The sequence below is a fragment of the Mya arenaria genome, chromosome 8, assembly GCF_026914265.1.
Source record: "Mya arenaria isolate MELC-2E11 chromosome 8, ASM2691426v1".
Taxonomy (NCBI): Eukaryota; Metazoa; Mollusca; class Bivalvia; order Myida; family Myidae; genus Mya; species Mya arenaria.
Window position 1 is genome coordinate 21,010,993 of NC_069129.1, and position 18,642 is coordinate 21,029,634.

General features: G+C 36.1%; 1 protein-coding gene across 4 annotated transcripts in view; it reads left to right on the forward strand.

Annotated features, from left to right (window-relative positions):
* LOC128244669 (low-density lipoprotein receptor-related protein 2-like) overlaps positions 1 to 18,642 on the forward strand; it is a 91,448-nt gene that overhangs the window by 51,428 nt on the left and 21,378 nt on the right. For all 4 annotated transcript variants that reach the window (XM_052962693.1, XM_052962691.1, XM_052962692.1 and 1 more), the window contains 12 exons: positions 192 to 331; positions 1,074 to 1,218; positions 2,002 to 2,160; positions 2,566 to 2,713; positions 3,228 to 3,353; positions 6,537 to 6,648; positions 7,279 to 7,441; positions 11,977 to 12,108; positions 12,456 to 12,686; positions 13,724 to 13,895; positions 17,477 to 17,625; positions 18,211 to 18,373. In XM_052962693.1, the coding sequence (XP_052818653.1) occupies positions 192 to 331; positions 1,074 to 1,218; positions 2,002 to 2,160; positions 2,566 to 2,713; positions 3,228 to 3,353; positions 6,537 to 6,648; positions 7,279 to 7,441; positions 11,977 to 12,108; positions 12,456 to 12,686; positions 13,724 to 13,895; positions 17,477 to 17,625; positions 18,211 to 18,373 (1,840 nt within the window). The remainder of the gene's footprint in view (positions 1 to 191; positions 332 to 1,073; positions 1,219 to 2,001; positions 2,161 to 2,565; positions 2,714 to 3,227; positions 3,354 to 6,536; positions 6,649 to 7,278; positions 7,442 to 11,976; positions 12,109 to 12,455; positions 12,687 to 13,723; positions 13,896 to 17,476; positions 17,626 to 18,210; positions 18,374 to 18,642) is intronic.

Here is an 18,642-nt window from a genome sequence, read left to right on the forward strand (position 1 = left end):
TGTCTCCGCAGGGCGGGAAATTTATCCAGGATTGGCTGGACCGAAAGTCAAAGTCCCCGCTATTCCCCGGACCCGGTGGGGTGGGGGTGGGGGTTACAATTGACTGGTGCCCTTGTATTAAGTGAACAATAAAGTAATACATAGATTGTGTCATAGAAAGAAAGCTTAATTTTATACCATTATACTTTCAGAGAACAAGGGCCTTTTTCACAGGGCGATGGTTCTGGTCAGCCACACCCACATCTGTCTCGCAGACATACGCGTGTCGGCAAACGCCTACTATGACAGCCCATGCGTTTTCACTGTGATTCGATCGATCCCGTCTAACCAGGTAGGGCGTATTAAAAAATATGTTGTACCGATCGACCATATTTTGATTGCATCCGATCCTTTGTTTTTAAGATTTACTTAGGGGGTTCAACCCCCCCCCCCCCCCCCCCCAAAAAAAAAAATAAAAAATAAAAAATAAAATAAAAAAACCCAAGGCCTAAAAAAAAATTGTTTGGTTAGGGTTACATCCTTTTCAAAAATAGGTAGGGTAGGTAGGCTTTTTATTTTTTTTTATTTTTTTTTTATTAGGCTTTATATAAGAATGTCATTTTCATCATTGGAGAATGGTGTTAAAGTTATCTTCTGTATAAGCATTTAAGGTTTTAAACTACATATTGAAAAGCAAAAAAAAAAAGAATTTTTTTTTTTTTTTTTTTTTTTTTTTAGTTTTTCATTTTTTTTTTCAAACTGACTATAAAAACGTTAGGGTCGGCGCCTATTCCGTAGGTAGGGTCGATTTTTTAGGCCCAACCTGCCAAAAGTTTAAACCATTTAAATTTCGGTTCCTGGGGTGCAGGTGGGGATCGGGCCGAATATCAAAAGGTTGTGCCCCTCATTTACGCCATGCACCATCCAACGTTCTGGATCCTGCCCTGTAATTGTATTTATAATAAAACTGTCCATTCTGGCATTTACAAAGTCATTCTATTATTATACTTTTATACCTATACTAGAAATAAGATTAAATCGGATGTTCTGATCTGTGTACGGATCAATATAAAAGGACCATGTTTTTTTTTAAGACAACAACGCCGAGTTCTCGTCGACGGCGGCAGGTTACCGATGGTACAAACGTAACATCACCAGCACCGACGCAGAAGACTTCCCCTCCAACAGTCAACACAACAACGCAGGCACCACCAACAACAACTACTCCGGCACCAACAGGTATGTTATAAACGTTACTGTGAGATCATTTGGTTCAAGATGTCATATATCCTTATTGGTTGTTCACTTTGTTTGTTTAATATCAGTAAAGAGCTTTTTATTCGAAAACTTGTCATTACGACAAGTAATTCCTTAAATATTAGCTTTTTGGGGGCGGTCTGGGTGGTGGGGGTTGGGGAGAGAGGATTTGATTTATGAAACTACGCCCAAATAATTAAACACGAATTAATGTTGCCGGGTTATGCAATTTTATTCTGATATTTATGATACCTGATTTCTGCTGTTTTGGTTGACGAATTCTGAGGGTGACAAAGTGAGATGCAGAACGCAAGAACGCGATCAATTGATGATGAAAATTGCGTTAAATAAAAGGCGAAAAAGATCGCGTAGAAATTTTAATTAACAGTTTAGTTTGAGGATTTTACTCTTAGAACTCTTAGAAAAGTATTTAGGCAGTAATTCACTTCACTAGGATTTTTTTAAGTTAGTAATACAAATTGCACGTAAAGCACTATAATAAGTTAATAATAGTTTTACAAGAAATTTTACTAAAGCACCGACATACATCCGCTTTTGTTTTCGATGGAAAATGCCTAGGTGTTCCGATTGGCCAAGCGAGATAGCGAAAACGATAGTTACACCACCTGCGCCTATTTGATACGAAAACCTAACGTCATGACGTCAAAGAATAAGCAAAAAACATATGTCATAATTTTATAAAATACTTACCTACGTATGAAAAATGTAAACATTCACTTTTTTATGCAATTTCTATTTGTACAGCTGCACCTGGCGACTTTATTCAACATGTAGAAGTGGACAGTATTGGACGAGCATTCTATTATTCGGACGCAAGTAACAGGATATATAAACGACCGGTAGACCTGAACATAAACGATACAGCAAAGGAACTTGTCACATACGCAGTTGGTGAAGTCACAGGTAAACAGTTTGTATTTTATTTTCAAAATCTGCACTAGAATATAACGAGATATAGTAAGGATTCCCTACGACTGATATTCAATCCATCCATCCATCCGTTCCGTTCCGTTCCGTTCCGTTCCGTCCCGTCCCGTCCCGTCCCGTCCCGTCCACGCATCCATCCATCAATGCACCCATCCCGTCCCGTTACATCCATGCATCTATGCATCTATCCATCCATCAGTAATGTCAACTCCTATTCCAAGTGTTATTCGAAACAGAGTGTGGCTTTGTGTGTGTGTTTGTACCACGTGATCAATAGTTTCATAAATGCTTCGTTGGAAAGCAATATTTTGCTTCAGATATCCTAAACTGTCAGGGTAATACTAGTGGTACAATCAATATTTATTTTTTTGCATTGTTCAGGCCTTGCCTTTGACTGGTTTGATAACAACCTTTACTGGTCCGAGTCACGTGGTCAAATCTGGTTAGTCAACACAGAAGATGGCGGAACAGAGACAGTCAGAGAAACAAACGACATGCCCGCCAACCTGATGGTTCTGCCTCACGAAAGGTATAGTTTGATAGCTTTTTCATTGTTGTTTAATGAAAAATAAACAAATTTTATTTTCGAAGAAATCAACTATATTTCATAAATATTCCTCCCATCCCAGATAAGTTAATCCAAAATTTTTGCTATGCTTGAAGATAAAATGCCCGTATGGAACTCCTTTTTAATGTAATTACCTCCCTTGTTGAAGACTCTCGTCTGTAGCATCGTGGAAACCTTGGCTTGTGGCAATATTTAGAACGCTTATTATATATTTTTCGCTTCAAATGTCACCATAAAACAGTTTTCACGAAGCTTTCAAGAAATAATGCTTCACTCTCCTTAGAACTATTTAAAGACCGATTTGACTATTTATCTGAATCACTGCGCGCATATCCATGACAAGCACGAATTACTTTCACAGCGCACGAAATAGTTCTAGCGAAAAAAATACATTTTCACTTTATTTTGATTCACCTTTGAATAATTATCCATGACCTTGACTATTGCTGACCTTTAATTTATGATTGATTTGCAGAGCTCTTGTTTGGACCAGTGGAAGTTCCATAAAGAAAATGGCAATGGACGGCACAGGCACCATTATGACCCTTAATAGTGAAGCAGCCAATCCTAAAGCCCTCAGCGTTGACTATGACAAGAAACTGTAGGTTATTTTGCTTAAGTGCCTTTATTTATTGTGAAACAAATCTTTAAGGTGAACTATATATGCCAATTTGAATACATGTACATTATTATGTCTAACTCATTTTACTATATTGATTAAAATAATAACACATCATTTTGTGTACAGATCAAATATTTTAGCTTTTATAATTCTTACGTGTGCCATATTAGCCTTTACTTAATTGCTATGTGGCAACAAAATCCCCAGTCATGAAAGCGCCAATATATCACTATTATTTTTTATCTGTTCATTAAAATATATAGCGCGCTTCATGGAATTTGCTCGCATGCCCTACTGCGTACATACAGCATAAAGGCAAAAAAAAATACTGCGATCAATCCTTAATGCGATTCGATTATGTTCGATGTAGTTATATCTAGTTCGATAATAATAATAGTTTGCTTGGTCAGTTTAGATAATAAAAGGCAGAACGAGGCTCCATCTTGTATGGCGTTGATGTACAATTAACAGAAAATCCTGATCGTATGTTGATTAGAAGACCTTACAGTGACTCTCATAATTATATATGTGTTTTGTGCTCCATTGTTTTTAGTGCCAGAACTTATTTGGTAAATGAAGACGATGTATTGCTGTATTGTTATTATGGTCAGAATCTATTGGCTACTACATTAATATTATGGTCAGAATATATTGGGTACTACATTGTTATTATGGTCAGAATCTATTGGGTACTACATTAATATTATGGTCAGAATATATTGGGTACTACATTGTTATTATGGTCAGAATATATTGGGTACTACATTGTTATTATGGTCAGAATCTATTGGGTACTACATTGTTATTATGGTCAGAATCTATTGGGTACTACATTGTTATTATGGTCAGAATCTATTCGGTACTCCATTGTTATTATGGTCAGAATCTATTGGGTACTACATTGTTATTATGGTCAGAATCTATTGGGTACTACATTGTTATTATGGTCAGAATCTATTGGGTACTACATTATTATTATGGTCAGAATCTATTGGGTACAACATTATTATTATGGGCAGAATCTATTGGGTACTACATCATTACTATGGTCAGAATCTATTGGGTACTACATTATTATTATGGGCAGAATCTATTGGGTACTACATTATTATTATGGTCAGAATCTATTGGGTACTACATTATTATTATGGGCAGAATCTATTGGGTACTACATCATTATTATGGTCAGAATCTATTGGGTACAACATTATTATTATGGGCAGAATCTATTGGGTACTACATCATTACTATGGTCAGAATCTATTGGGTACTACATTATTATTATGGGCAGAATCTATTGGGTACTACATTATTATTATGGTCAGAATCTATTGGGTACTACATTATTATTATGGGCAGAATCTATTGGGTACTACATCATTACTATGGTCAGAATCTATTGGGTACTACATTGTTATAATGGGCAGAATCTATTGGGTTCTACATTGTTATTATGGTCAGAATCTATTGGGTACTACATTGTTATTATGGTCAGAATCTATTGGGTACTACATTATTATTATGGTCAGAATCTATTGGGTACACCATTATTATTATGGTCAGAATCTATTGGGTACTTCATTGTTATAATGGGCAGAATCTATTGGGTACTACATTGTTATTATGGTCAGAATCTATTGGGTACTACATTGTTATTATGGTCAGAATCTATTGGGTACTACATTATTATTATTATGGTCAGAATATATTGGGTTCTACATTATTATTATGGTCAGAATCTATTGGGTACTACATTGTTATTATGGTCAGAATCTATTGGGTACTACATTGTTATAATGGTCAGAATTTATTCCGTTAATGAAGACGATGTGCCTTTACATTGTTATTATTGCCAGAATCTATTGGGTTAATGAAGACGATGTGCCTTTACATTGTTATTATTGCCAGAATATATTGGGTTAATGAAGACGATGTGCTCCTATATTGTTTATATAACCAGAATGTATTGAGTTAATGAAGACGATGGCTCCGATATGTTATTATTGCCAGAATATATTGGGTTAATGAAGACGATGTGTCCCTCTTTGTTATAATTGCCAGAATATATTGGGATAATGAAAACGATGTGCTCCTTTATGTTATTATTGCCAGAATATATTGGGTTAATGAAAACGATGTGCTTCTATATGTTATTATTGCCAGAATATACTGGGTTAATGAAAACGATGTGCTCCTATATGTTATTATTGCCAGAATATATTGGGTTAATGAAGACGATGTGCTCTTACATTGTCATTATTGCCAGATTTTTTTGGGATGTGCTCCTCTTTGTTATTACTGCCAGAATCTATTGGGTTAATAATTACGATGTGCACCTCTTTGCTATTATTACCAGAAGCTATTGGGTAAATGAAGACGATGTGCTCCTACATTGTTATTATTGCTAGAATCTATTTGGTGAATGAAGACGATGTGCTCCTAAACTGTTATTATTGCTAGAATCTATTTGGTGAATGAAGACGATGTGCTCATACATTGTTATTATTGCTAGAATCTATTTTGTGAATGAAGACGATGTGCTCCTAAATTGTTATTATTGCTAGAATCTATTTGGTGAATGAAGACGATGTGCTCCTAAATTGTTATTATTGCCAGACTTTATTGGGTAATTGAAAAGGATGTGCTCCTTCATTGTTATTATTGCCTGCATTTATTGGGTTAGTTAAGACGGTGTGCTCCTACATTGTTATGTTGGCCATAATCAATTGGGTACTACATTGTTATTATTGCTAGAATCGATTAGGTACTACACTGTTATTATTGATAGAATCGATTGGGTACTCCATTGTTATTATTGGTAGAATCGATTGGGTATTACATTGTTATTTTTGCTGGAATCGATTGGGTATAACATTGTTATTATTGATAAAATCGATTGGGTATTACATTGTTCTTATTGCTAGAATCGATATGGTATTAAATTGTTATTATTGATAGAATCGATTGGGTATTACATTGTTATTATTGATAGAATCGGTTTGGTATTTCATTGTTATTATTGCTAGAATCGATTGGGTACTTCATTATTATTATTGCTAGAATCGATTGGGTACTACATTGTTATTATTGCTAGAATCGATTGGGTACTACATTGTTATTATTGCTAGAATCGATTGGGTACTACATTGTTTTTTTTTCTAGAATCTATTGGGTTAATGAAGACGATGAACTCTACGAAATGAAGACAGACGGTAGTCTTGCACATAGGGTTAAGCAACTAAGCACAAACACCTTTGCCATAGCTGTGCACAAGGTTAGTCAACACTGTGTTTATAAAATAAATCTTGACGTGGTACGAATAAATTTGATTAAAGTTATTTTCGCAGCAATTAGTACATTTGGTAAACAACCAACAAGAGCAGAGAGTCATTGTATCAGCTCATACCCTTCTCAATCCTGTCTGAAATACCTGATGCACCATTATGCATTTTTCCTATGTTTATTTTGATTGCATGTTTCTTCTCTCTATTTACTTGTTTGCGCATATTTTGTTTTCTCACTTGTACGATTTATATAAATAAATGCAGTTTACACTAAACAACAGCTTTAAGTGGACAATGGAATTTGTTTCAATTTTGGTTATACGGCAGTTAATATATATAAAAATATTTATTATTCAGAAGAGCAACCATTATTTTCTATAATTGACAATGAACAATGTCTATCTATCTGTCCGTTCGTCCGTCCGTCCGGTCTGGTCCGGTCGGTCCGCCCGCCCGCCCGCCTGTCTATCTGTCTGTCTGCCTGTCTTTCTGTCTCTCTGTCCTTTGTACTTGTTACTGTTATTAACAATTTCAATGTCAATAACTCTTCAATTATAGTGGTTATTCACGGTTCATCTGGCTTCTTAAGTTCCCACACTGAACTATTTTGTCCCATACAGAGTTACATCAAATGGATTCACGAGTTTGCAGATCAACCTGAGAAGATACTCTATACGGCCGTTCCAGTTACAACTCTTAGAGGCGATAACGAGGAAGGCTACTTTAATGTACCAGCTATTGATATAAAAATATTAGATGCCACTCTACAAGTCAGGGAAACAGGTAATTGACCATCTGGTTGTCATAACCATATTAAAGCTGCACTCACACAGAATGAACGTTTTCATATAAACAAGCCAATTTTTGCGGAAATGCATGGAAACTAATTATATAAGACTGCTGAGCAAATGTTAGATCGCAGGTTCTTATATTCCAGTTCAAAAATTGATGTTTCATGCATTTTTCTTAAACCGTTAGTAACGGTTTTAGCCATAAAACATTATTTTTCGAACGGAAATATGATTTTTTGCGATCTGCTCTTTTGTCAGCAATAATTTATCATTGGTTTGCAGATATTTACGCAAAGTTTTGCTCTTTCCAAGACAAAAATAGAAAAGTTGTCAAAACGTTCAATCTGTGAAAGTGCAGCTTTAAAAAAAATCAAACACAGTAGGGCCATCCGGAGTGACTAATAATGGCCCGGTCTCGCCATTATTTGATCTTTAAAGCTGTACTCTCACAGATATACCATTTTTACAACTTTTTTTAATTTTTTTGTCTTGGAACGAGCCAATTTTTGCAAAAGTCCATGTAAACCAGTTGTAAGAGACTGCTGACAAAAAATAAAAACCGCAGATTTTTACATTGAAGTTCAAAAATTGATGTTTTATGCATTTTTCTTTAACCGTTAGTAACGGTTAAAGCCATTAAACATTATTTTAAATATAACAAAAACTACAATCTAATTTTTGTCAGCAATCTTATATTATTGGTTTACGCAAAAAAATTGCTCTGTCCAAGACAAAAAAGTTGTAAAAACGGTAAATCTGTGAGAGTGCAGCTTTAAATGACGTCTTGAATTGTACATATTCTATTAACTTTTTCTTATCCCAGATCTAAGCACACACTTATATGACGTCTTGAATTGTACCCATTGTGTTTAACTTATTCTCATCCCCGTCCAATGCGCACACTGAAATGACGTCTCGAAATGCCTCATCCAAGATTTAAGCGCACACTTAAATGACGTCTTGAATTGTACCCATTGTGTTTTACTTATTCTCATCCCAGACCAATGCGTACACTTAAATGACGTCTCGAAATGTCTCATCCCAGATTCAAGCGCACACTTAAATGAAGTCTCGAAATGTCTCATCCAAGATCTAAGCGCACACTTAAATGACGTCTGGAATTGTACCAATTGTGTTTTACTTATTCTCATCCCAGACCTATGCGCACACTTAAATGACGTCTCGAATTGTCCCCCATTGTGTTTTACTTATTCTCATACCAGACCTATGCGTACACTTAAATGACGTCTCGAATCGTACCTATTGTGTTTTACTTATTCTCATACCAGACCTATGCGTACACTTAAATGACGTCTCGAATTGTACCTATTGTGTTTTACTTATTCTCATACCAGACCTATGCGAACACTTAAATGACGTCTCGAATTGTACCTATTGTATTTTACTTATTCTCATCCCAGCTCGATGAGCACACTTAAATGACGTCTTGATCTTTAACCATTGTGTTTTACTTATTTTCATCCCAGATCTATGCGCACACTTAAATGACGTCTCGAATTGTTCCTATTGTGTTTTACTTATTCTCATCCCAGATCTATGCGCACACTTAAATGACCTCTCGAATTGTCCCCCATTGTGTTTTACTTATTCTCATACCAGACCTATGCGCACACTTAAATGACGTCTCGAATTGTTCCTATTGTTTTTTACTTATTCTCATCCCAGATCTAAGCGCACACTTAAATGACGTCTCGAATTGTTCCTATTGTGTTTTACTAATTCTCATCCCAGATCTATGCGCACACTTAAATGACCTCTCGAATTGTCCCCCATTGTGTTTTACTTATTCTCATACCAGACCTATGCGCACACTTAAATGACGTCTCGAATTGTTCCTATTGTATTTTACTTATTCTCATCCCAGATCTATGTGCACACTTAAATGACTTCTCGAACTGGCCCACATTGTATTTTACTTATTCTCATACCAGTTCTATGCGTTCACTTAAATGACGTCACGAATTGTACCTATTGTATTTTACTTATTCTCATCCCAGATCTAAGCGCACACTTAAATGACGTCTCGAATTATACCTATTGTGTTTTACTTATTCTCATCCCAGATATATGCGCACACTTAAATGACGTCTCGAATCGTACCTATTGTATTTTACTTATTCTCATACCAGATTTATGCGCACACTTAAATGACGTCTCGAATTGTCCCCATTGTGTTTTACTTATTCTCATACCAGATCTATGCGCACACTAAAATGACTTCTCGAATTGTCCCCCATTGTGTTTTACTTATTCTCATCCCAGATCTAAGCGCACACTTAAATGACGTCTCGAATTGTCCCCCATTGTGTTTTACTTATTCTCATACCAGACCTATGCGCACACTTAAATGACGTCTCGAATTGTCCCCCATTGTGTTTTACTTATTCTCATACCAGACCTATGCGCACACTTAAATGACGTCTCGAATTGTTCCTATTGTATATAAGATCTATGCGCACACTTAAATGACGTCTTGAACTTTAACCATTGTGTTTTACGTATTTTCATCCCAGATCTATGCGCACACTTAAATGACGTCTCGATTTTTTCCTGTTGTGTTTTACTTATTCTCATCCCAGATCTATGCGGTCACTTAAATGACGTCTGGAATTGTACCTGTTGTATTTTACTTATTCTCATACCAGATCTATGCGCACACTTAAATGACGTCTCGAATCGTACCTATTGTATTTTACTTATTCTCATACCAGATTTACGTGCACACTTAAATGACGTCTCGAATTGTCCCCCATTGTGTTTTACTTATTCTCATACCAGATTTATGCGCAAACTTAAATGACGTCTCGAATTGTACCTTTTGTATTTTACTTATTCTCATCCCAGATCTAAGCGCACACTCAAATGACGTCTCAAATTGTACCCATTTTGTTTTACTTATTCTCATACCAGACCTATTCGCACACTTAAATGACGTCTCGAATGGTACCTATTGTATTTTACTTATTCTCATACCAGATCTAAGCGCACACTTAAATGACTTCTCGAATTGGCCCACATTGTGTTTTACTTATTCTCATACCAGATCTAAGCGCACACTTAAATGACTTCTCGAATTGGCCCACATTTTGTTTTACTTATTCTCATACCAGACCTATTCGCACACTTAAATGACGTCTCGAATCGTACCTATTGTATTTTACTTATTCTCATACCAGATTTATGCGCACACTTAAATGACGTCTCGAATTGTCCCCATTGTGTTTTACTTATTCTCATACCAGATTTATGCGCACACTTAAATGACGTCTCGAATTGTTCCTATTGTGTTTTATTTATTCTCATACCAGACCTATTCGCACACTTAAATGACGTCTCGAATGGTACATATTATATTTTACTTATTCTCATACCAGATTTATGTGCACAGTTAAATGACGTCTCGAATTGTCCCCCATTGTGTTTTACTTATTCTCATACCATATTTATGCGCACACTTAAATGACGTCTCGAATTGTACCTATTGTATTTTACTTATTCTCATCCCAGATCTAAGCGCACACTTAAATGACGTCTCAAATTGTACCCATTTTGTTTTACTTATTCTCATACCAGACCTATTCGTACACTTAAATGACGTCTCGAATGGTACCTATTGTATTTTACTTATTCTCATACCAGATCTAAACGCACACTTAAATGACGTCTCGAATTGTGCCCCATTGTGTTTTACTTATTCTCATACCAGATCTATGCGCACACTTAAATGACGCCTCGAATTGTCCCCCATTGTGTTTTACTTATTTTCATCCCAGATCTAAGCGCACACTTAAATGACGTCTCGAATTGTCCCACATTGTATTTTACTTATTCTCATACCAGACCTATGCGCACACTTAAATGACGTCTCGAATTGTCCCCCATTATGTTTTACTTTTTATCATACCAGATTTATGCGCACACTTAAATGACGTCTCGAATTGTTCCTATTGTATTTTACTTATTCTCATACCAGATTTATGTGCATACTTAAATGACGTCTCGAATTGTTCCCCATTGTGTTTTACTTATTCTCATACCAGATTTATGCGCACCCGAAAATGACGTCTCGAATTGTACCTATTGTATTTTACTTATTCTCATCCCAGATCTAAGCGCACACTTAAATGACGTCTCAAATTGTACCCATTTTGTTTTACTTATTCTCATACCAGACCTATTCGCACACTTAAATGACGCCTCGAATTGTCCCCATTGTGTTTTACTTATTCTCATCCCAGATCTAAGCGCACACTTAAATGACGTCTCGAATTGTCCCCCATTGTGTTTTACTTATTCTCATACCAGACCTATGCGCACACTTAAATGACGTCTCGAATTGTCCCCCATTGTGTTTTACTTATTCTCATACCAGATCTATGCGCACACTAAAATGACTTCTCGAATTGTCCCCCATTGTGTTTTACTTATTCTCATCCCAGATCTAAGCGCACACTTAAATGACGTCTCGAATTGTCCCCCATTGTGTTTTACTTATTCTCATAACAGATCTATGCGCACACTTAAATGGCGGCTGCGAACAGATCTGCTTGACCCATTTCACGAACGACAAGTTTACAAAGAAATGTGCATGTACAACCGGCTTCAGATTGACGGCAGACGGAACAGGGTGCACATCCGGTAAATGTTTTACGACATCAGTTTGAATAGAATAAAGCTAGTAGTTCAAGCAGTATAATTATTTTGAATCAAGTGAGCTTATTAAATGGGATTTCAAGGATTGTGTCACAGCAACAAGAACAATTTCTTTCAAAGTTCATTTATTATTATGATGAAATTTGCGCGTTGACATATGTTAAAATAATAAATGTTATTGTACATACATTTCGCACCTATTATTTTCAAACAGGTCTGCTACGTTCACACCGTCCATTTTTAATCATTTAGGTTTTACTTCATGTCATTTAACTTCCACATAAAATGAGCCTGTAAACATTATCGGAGACAATTACCCTTTCTATTTTTAGACACATTGACATCTAACTTCGCCCTAGTATCTGACAGAACGTTCCACGCTATCCATCAGATCGACTTGAACACAGGGAATGTCAACTCTATTCCTTTTGAGGACCTTGGAGATCCACTAGGTGTCATGTATGATCATAAGCGGAAAAAGATCATTTATTCCAAATACCAACAGGAGATTATTTTCATGGCGAATTTGAATGGAACTGGTGAAGAAGAGATTGCTGAAACAGGTATTGTTCCGAATTTGACGTTCTTTCAAAAGCTTTTTTTTTCAAATCATTTTCTTCAAGTATTTAATTCATTAAATGTAAACTACTATCTGTGTTTTAATTATTATCAGAAAACATTAAAATATATAATATAACATTGTATAATTTCATATATAATATCAGTTTGCAATACTGGGAAACAAGGACTAGACACCAGATAATACAAATGCATGAGAAACAGACACTTGTCAAAAACTTACATACAATTTATATCCCTGTGCACAACGCATTAAATCTTGCTGATGTATCACATCGCTTACGACACACGTGTCTTTGACTGTTTTTGTGTAGTTTTCCTACTCGAAATATACTGGGGTTGTCTGCCACCTAAATCCAAGTTAGTTTAAAATTAGCGTCGGTATATGTTTCTGTACTAATCACGTGACTTTCACGTGCTAAATATACACACAATTAACTGGAAAACCATTGTGCGCTAATTTTAAACGGGTTAACTTAGCTGAGACAGTGACAAATAACATTTTACTAATGTAAACTTATTTTTATCGGCCTCATACTAGCTCGTATTGACATTTTTAGGCTTGTCTTGTGAAAATAATTTTCGGACTATCTGGTGTCTAGTCCCACAGATTTACCATTTTTTACAAGTTTTTAATTTTTGTCTTAGAACGAACCAATTTTTGCGAAAATTCATGGAAACCAGTTATATAAGACTCATGACAAAAATAAGATCACATATTTTTATATCTAAGTTCAAAAAATGATGTTTTATGCATTTTTCTTAACCCGTTAGTAACGGTTTAAGCGATAAAACATTAATTTTCGAACGGATATATAAAATCTAATATCTGAGTTTTTGACAGCAATCTTATATCATTGGTTTGTAGTTATTTGCGCAATTTTTACAACTTTTTTATTTGTTGCCCTTTCCAAGACAAAAAATAAAAAAAGTTGTAAAAATGGTAAATCTGTGAGAGTGCAGCTTTAAGTTGTGTTCATAGAAAACAGCCAATCGCATTTTTATTTTAACCTTTATACAGAATGGGCAGAAGCTGTGAGGTTTGACCTATGTGAAACTACAGGAAATATATACTACACATCCACCTACTGGCAACAAATTGGCATGGTTTCACCTTCCGGTCACCATTTTGTTCTTGATGATGATTTCTACTTTGAAGAACTAGGTTCTATAGCAGTTGCTCCTAGCAAAGGGTATGATTCTTCATGTACAGTCGAACCCCGTTACCTCGAACTCCCAGGGACCGGCGAAATAACCTCGAGCCTCGGAAAATTCGAGCCAAGCGGCATTGTTTAACATCAATATAATGAAATCGGTCTTTTACATCTTGTTCGAGCCAACGAGGAAATCGAGCCAAACGAGTTCGAGCCAACGGCGTTCGACTGTACCATCCTACAGATGTAGCATTAAAGTGCACCAGTCAGTTGTAATCACGCCAAGGTCCGCGGGTATAGCTGGGGAAATGGGCCGTGTTTAAACCTTCCAGTTGGCACCGCAAGGGCGAGTGAATACGGTGGTTCTGTTTTCACTCCAAAAATAGCGGGGAATAGGCCTTACCTAGGTATCCCAGGTTGCGCGGGCATTTGGCGGGGATTTTACCAGCAGTTTGTGTCCGCAGGGCAGGGATTTGAACCGGGAATGGCTGGACCGAAAGTCCTTAGGAGGGGCCGGGGCTTGGTTACTATCGATTGGGCATAGCTTGTGTATTAATTTGGCGAGGTCCCTTTTCAATTTTTCTATTTTGGCGAATTTCGCTAGGTTAAAATTCGCGATGCCTTTATTTTACCATTTGCTGCCATTGGCAACCACTTGTAAATTAATATTACTCTTGGTATTTTATCGCGAACAATAACGAGAATTTAACCCTCACAAAGTTAAACCTATCTAATTTTGAAATGTTCTTATTTGTTATTTGCCAGCACAAAAAAGATATCAAATATGTTTAATGTACCCCTTTAACTGGGTGGGGGGGGGATGTCATGTGCTCGATCATATCAGAGGAACGTTCTCTTGGCATCGAAAAACAGCCTCAGTTCTTTTATTCATAAGACAGGACTACATTGTAACAGTGTGTGTATACTACGTGATAAATAATAAATAACGTCACAAATGCTACGTCGGAAGGCAACATTTTGCTTCAAATGAAGACTTACAACAAAGATAACTTTTCGTCTTCTTCACCATTTTAAATGATACAAAGGGCATTCAATGCCGCCTTCGTTTCATTACCTGAGTTTGATAAGGTGATTTATATAAGTTTCCTCAAACCCTTAGACAAACCTTCTTCCAAAATATTGTTTTGACAATGCTTAAGGTTTGTCGGTGTTTCAAGAAACTTAACTCTTAATCAAACTCTAGTAAAAGCCCGAAGGCAGGGTTATGTAAGCGGTGTAGACTGCGCCATGTTTCATTTAATATGATAAATAAATAAATAGTGAAGTTATCTTTGTTTAAAGTCTTAACTATTCAAAATACTATCGAGTGGTAAATTTTCGTATGTATCCATCAGGTCCTGAATTGTATGTCATTTATTAAATAATGTCGTTGTAATGCACCAGTCAATTGTAACCACGGCCCCCCAGGTCCGGGGGTATACCGGGTATAGCCGGGGAAATGGGCCGTGTTTTTACCTTTCAGGTGGCCCTGCAGTGTCGGGTGTATGCGGTGGTTTTGGCTTTGCGAAAAATATAGCGGGGAATGGGCCTTACATAGAGTCCCTGGGGGTGCGGGGGCATTTGGCGGGAATTTTACCATCTGTTCGTCCCCGAAAAACGGGGATTTTAGCCGGGGTTCGCTGGACCGAAAGTCAAAGTCCCCGCTATTCCCCGGACCTGGGGGGGGGGGGCGTGTTTACAATTGACTGGTGCATAAGCTTTAAACCTATATACCAAATTATTCTTGAATAATCAATGCAGTCCCTCACCAGGGGGTCCAACGTGTTTTGTGTTTTCCGAATTTTAAGTGAGGGAAATTTGTGATGCGGAATGAAATGGCGGTATTCGAAGGGATTTAAATGTTTTGGGGGTATATTTTCACCTTATTTTGCGAGAAAAGTGATATAACTTACTTACCAGGTAAAATATCCTTCCAAAACACCAAAATGCCTTGGAACACCGCCATTTTATTCCGCATCATTTCCCTCACTTAAAATTCGGAAAACACAAACACATTGGACCCCCTGCTCACTGTCAAATCATGTTAAGTCATAGATTGGCGGGGAATACAATCATGATGACATGGACTCGTACTCGATTACTCGTAGGCTATTCGTGTATTATCAGTGGATAATAGATCGCTGGAAGCCAAGATTATAGGCATATTCCATTGGAATAAATGTGAGATCGGTTAAATCTAACCCGAGCGTTATTTTTTGTGGAAGCGGGGTTTACCGAGTTTCCGCAAAAGACCCTGCGCAAAGGTTGGTTTGAACATATCTTACACGAGCGGACATGGTTGATACTTTTCTCACTGCTCAGTAAAACAAAATATAGTAAAGTACATGCTGTCGCTGGAACTCTTTTGTGCGTAGTGAAAAAAGTAGATCCACACGTGTACTTTTTTTATCTATTCCCGTGTGCAAGATAAGGATTACCAGCATGGCCTGTTATTTGGATTTACTTATTTAGAAGGCGCGTAGCTATTGCCAATTTGGGATTACGCAAATCGATGACGGACAGCATAAAAAACCCTCCCCCCTTTCGGTTTTTATTCCAAATTCGGGTGTTTTGGTATGACAAAAACTTCGGCCTGCCAAATTTCATTACGCAACTGCTTATTTGCGTACAGTTAGCTACGCGCCTGTAAAATTGGGATAGAATAAATTGTATTAAAAAACTATTCATTGAACCGTTTTGATTTGGCAACACATTGATTTTTTTTATTTCCTTAACGCTGTGTTCATTTTCATTGCTGGTTTAATTTCAATTCTATTCACTCATATTTGTAGCAGAAGTATGGATCTTTGACACAAACTTTTTTTTCAATTTATGATTATAATGAATACTCCACAAGACGAGAGACTTTGTACATATTGTCCGAATCAAAATTTGACAGTTATTGATTGTGAATATCATGCATTCTTTCAATGTCCTAAATTCATTTTAATTGGTATTCATTTGGTAATAATTTAAATGATTTCTACTCTTTAATTAAAGCTGCACTCTCACAGATTCAACGTTTTGACAACTTTTTAATTTTTTGTCTTGGAACGAGCCAATTTTGGCGAAAATCCATGGAAACCAGTTATATAAGACTGCTGACAAAAAATAAGATCACAGATTTTTATATTTAAGTTCCAAAATTGATGTATTATGCATTTTTCTTAAACCATTAGTTACGGTTTAAGCCATAAAACATTAATTTTCGAATTGAAATATCAAAATCTGCGATCTGATTTTTTGTCAGCAATCTTATATTATTGGTTTACGCAAAAATTTGCTCTTTCCAAGACAAACAATAAAAAAGTTGTAAAAATGGCAAATCTGTGAGAGTGCAGCTTTAATGTTTACTAAAAATGATACTACAAGTTTGAAGTTAACAATCTATGTATACCATCAGTTAGACATGATAAATATGTAAATTTTATGTTGCAACTACAATACAACGTGTTTTGTACATTTGGTGTATTTTGGGGCCTTTGTTTACTTGAATAAAATGAATCGAATTGAATTAAATGAATAAGATCTTTACTGAAACAAGAGTCTCCAAAATAGATTGTTTTTAATAATTGGTTCCGACGATGTAGAAAATAAGCAATAATAATTATATTTGACAGGTGGCTCTTCTTCACGGCGGACGATTACTACTTTGGAGAATCATACATTGGACGGTCAAATATGGACGGGACACAGTATAAAGCTCTGATAACGACGGAGAATGGCGAACACGTTGTAGCACCGGATGGACTCTGCATTGACTATATACGTAAGTGACGTCGCCGCACGATATGATAGACAAGCGTGGCGCTCACGAACTTTCAAGAAACATATTTTAACGCGTAAATAATGGCGGCTTTGCATTGATTTGATCATGACCAAACAGGAGCATACATTTCGAATTCACATCATTTTAATCGTTCACATGTTACACACTTATTTGAACGTATGAATTGTATAAAATAAATAAAACTGAATTTAAACTTAGATTAAGTATCACCTTTTAATAAATGCTCTAAATATGATTCAAATATCAGGGTTAAAACTTGTATGAGTAAGAAAGACCGATTTAAGAAAATGAGTACAACACCATAATTTTAATTATTATTATTATTATTATTATTATTATTATTATTATTAGTATTATTATTATTATATTATAATTATTATCATTATTATTATATTATTAGTAGTAGTAGCAGTCGCAGTAGCAGCAGTAGCAGCAGCAGCAGCAGCAGCAGCAGCAGCAGCAGCAGCAGTAGCAGAAGCAGCAGTAGCAGTAGTTTATTTATTTTTGTTACATTTAAAGGTCAAACGATGTGTAAAAACTAAATGTTTATATTATTGATTTTAGATGAGCAGTTTTTCTGGAGTGATCGAGTAACAAACATCATCCAGTCTTGCAATTTCGAAGGCACAGTCTGTGAGACAAAAGTTAATTTGACGGGCCAGCACGCAGAAATACGTGACATAGCGACAGACGGAACATTCCTCTACTATATCGATACAACTAAAGAGTAATCAAATATTTTCTTTAATTTGAAGTCTTTCGTAAAGTATATTTGACTATTGTATACCCATCATAAATCCATCCGAAACACATTTTGCAAACTGCAGTAGTCATTATCCACTCTGCTGACGTCACCAAAGTATCATTGCGCCATGTCATGCAGATGTGTATCTTTCGCATTTTTTGCGTATTTTACTTTACTTTACTGTGTTTGTCTACCACGTAATTCCAAGTAAATTTAAAAATACCGTCGGTATATGTATATGTACTAATCAC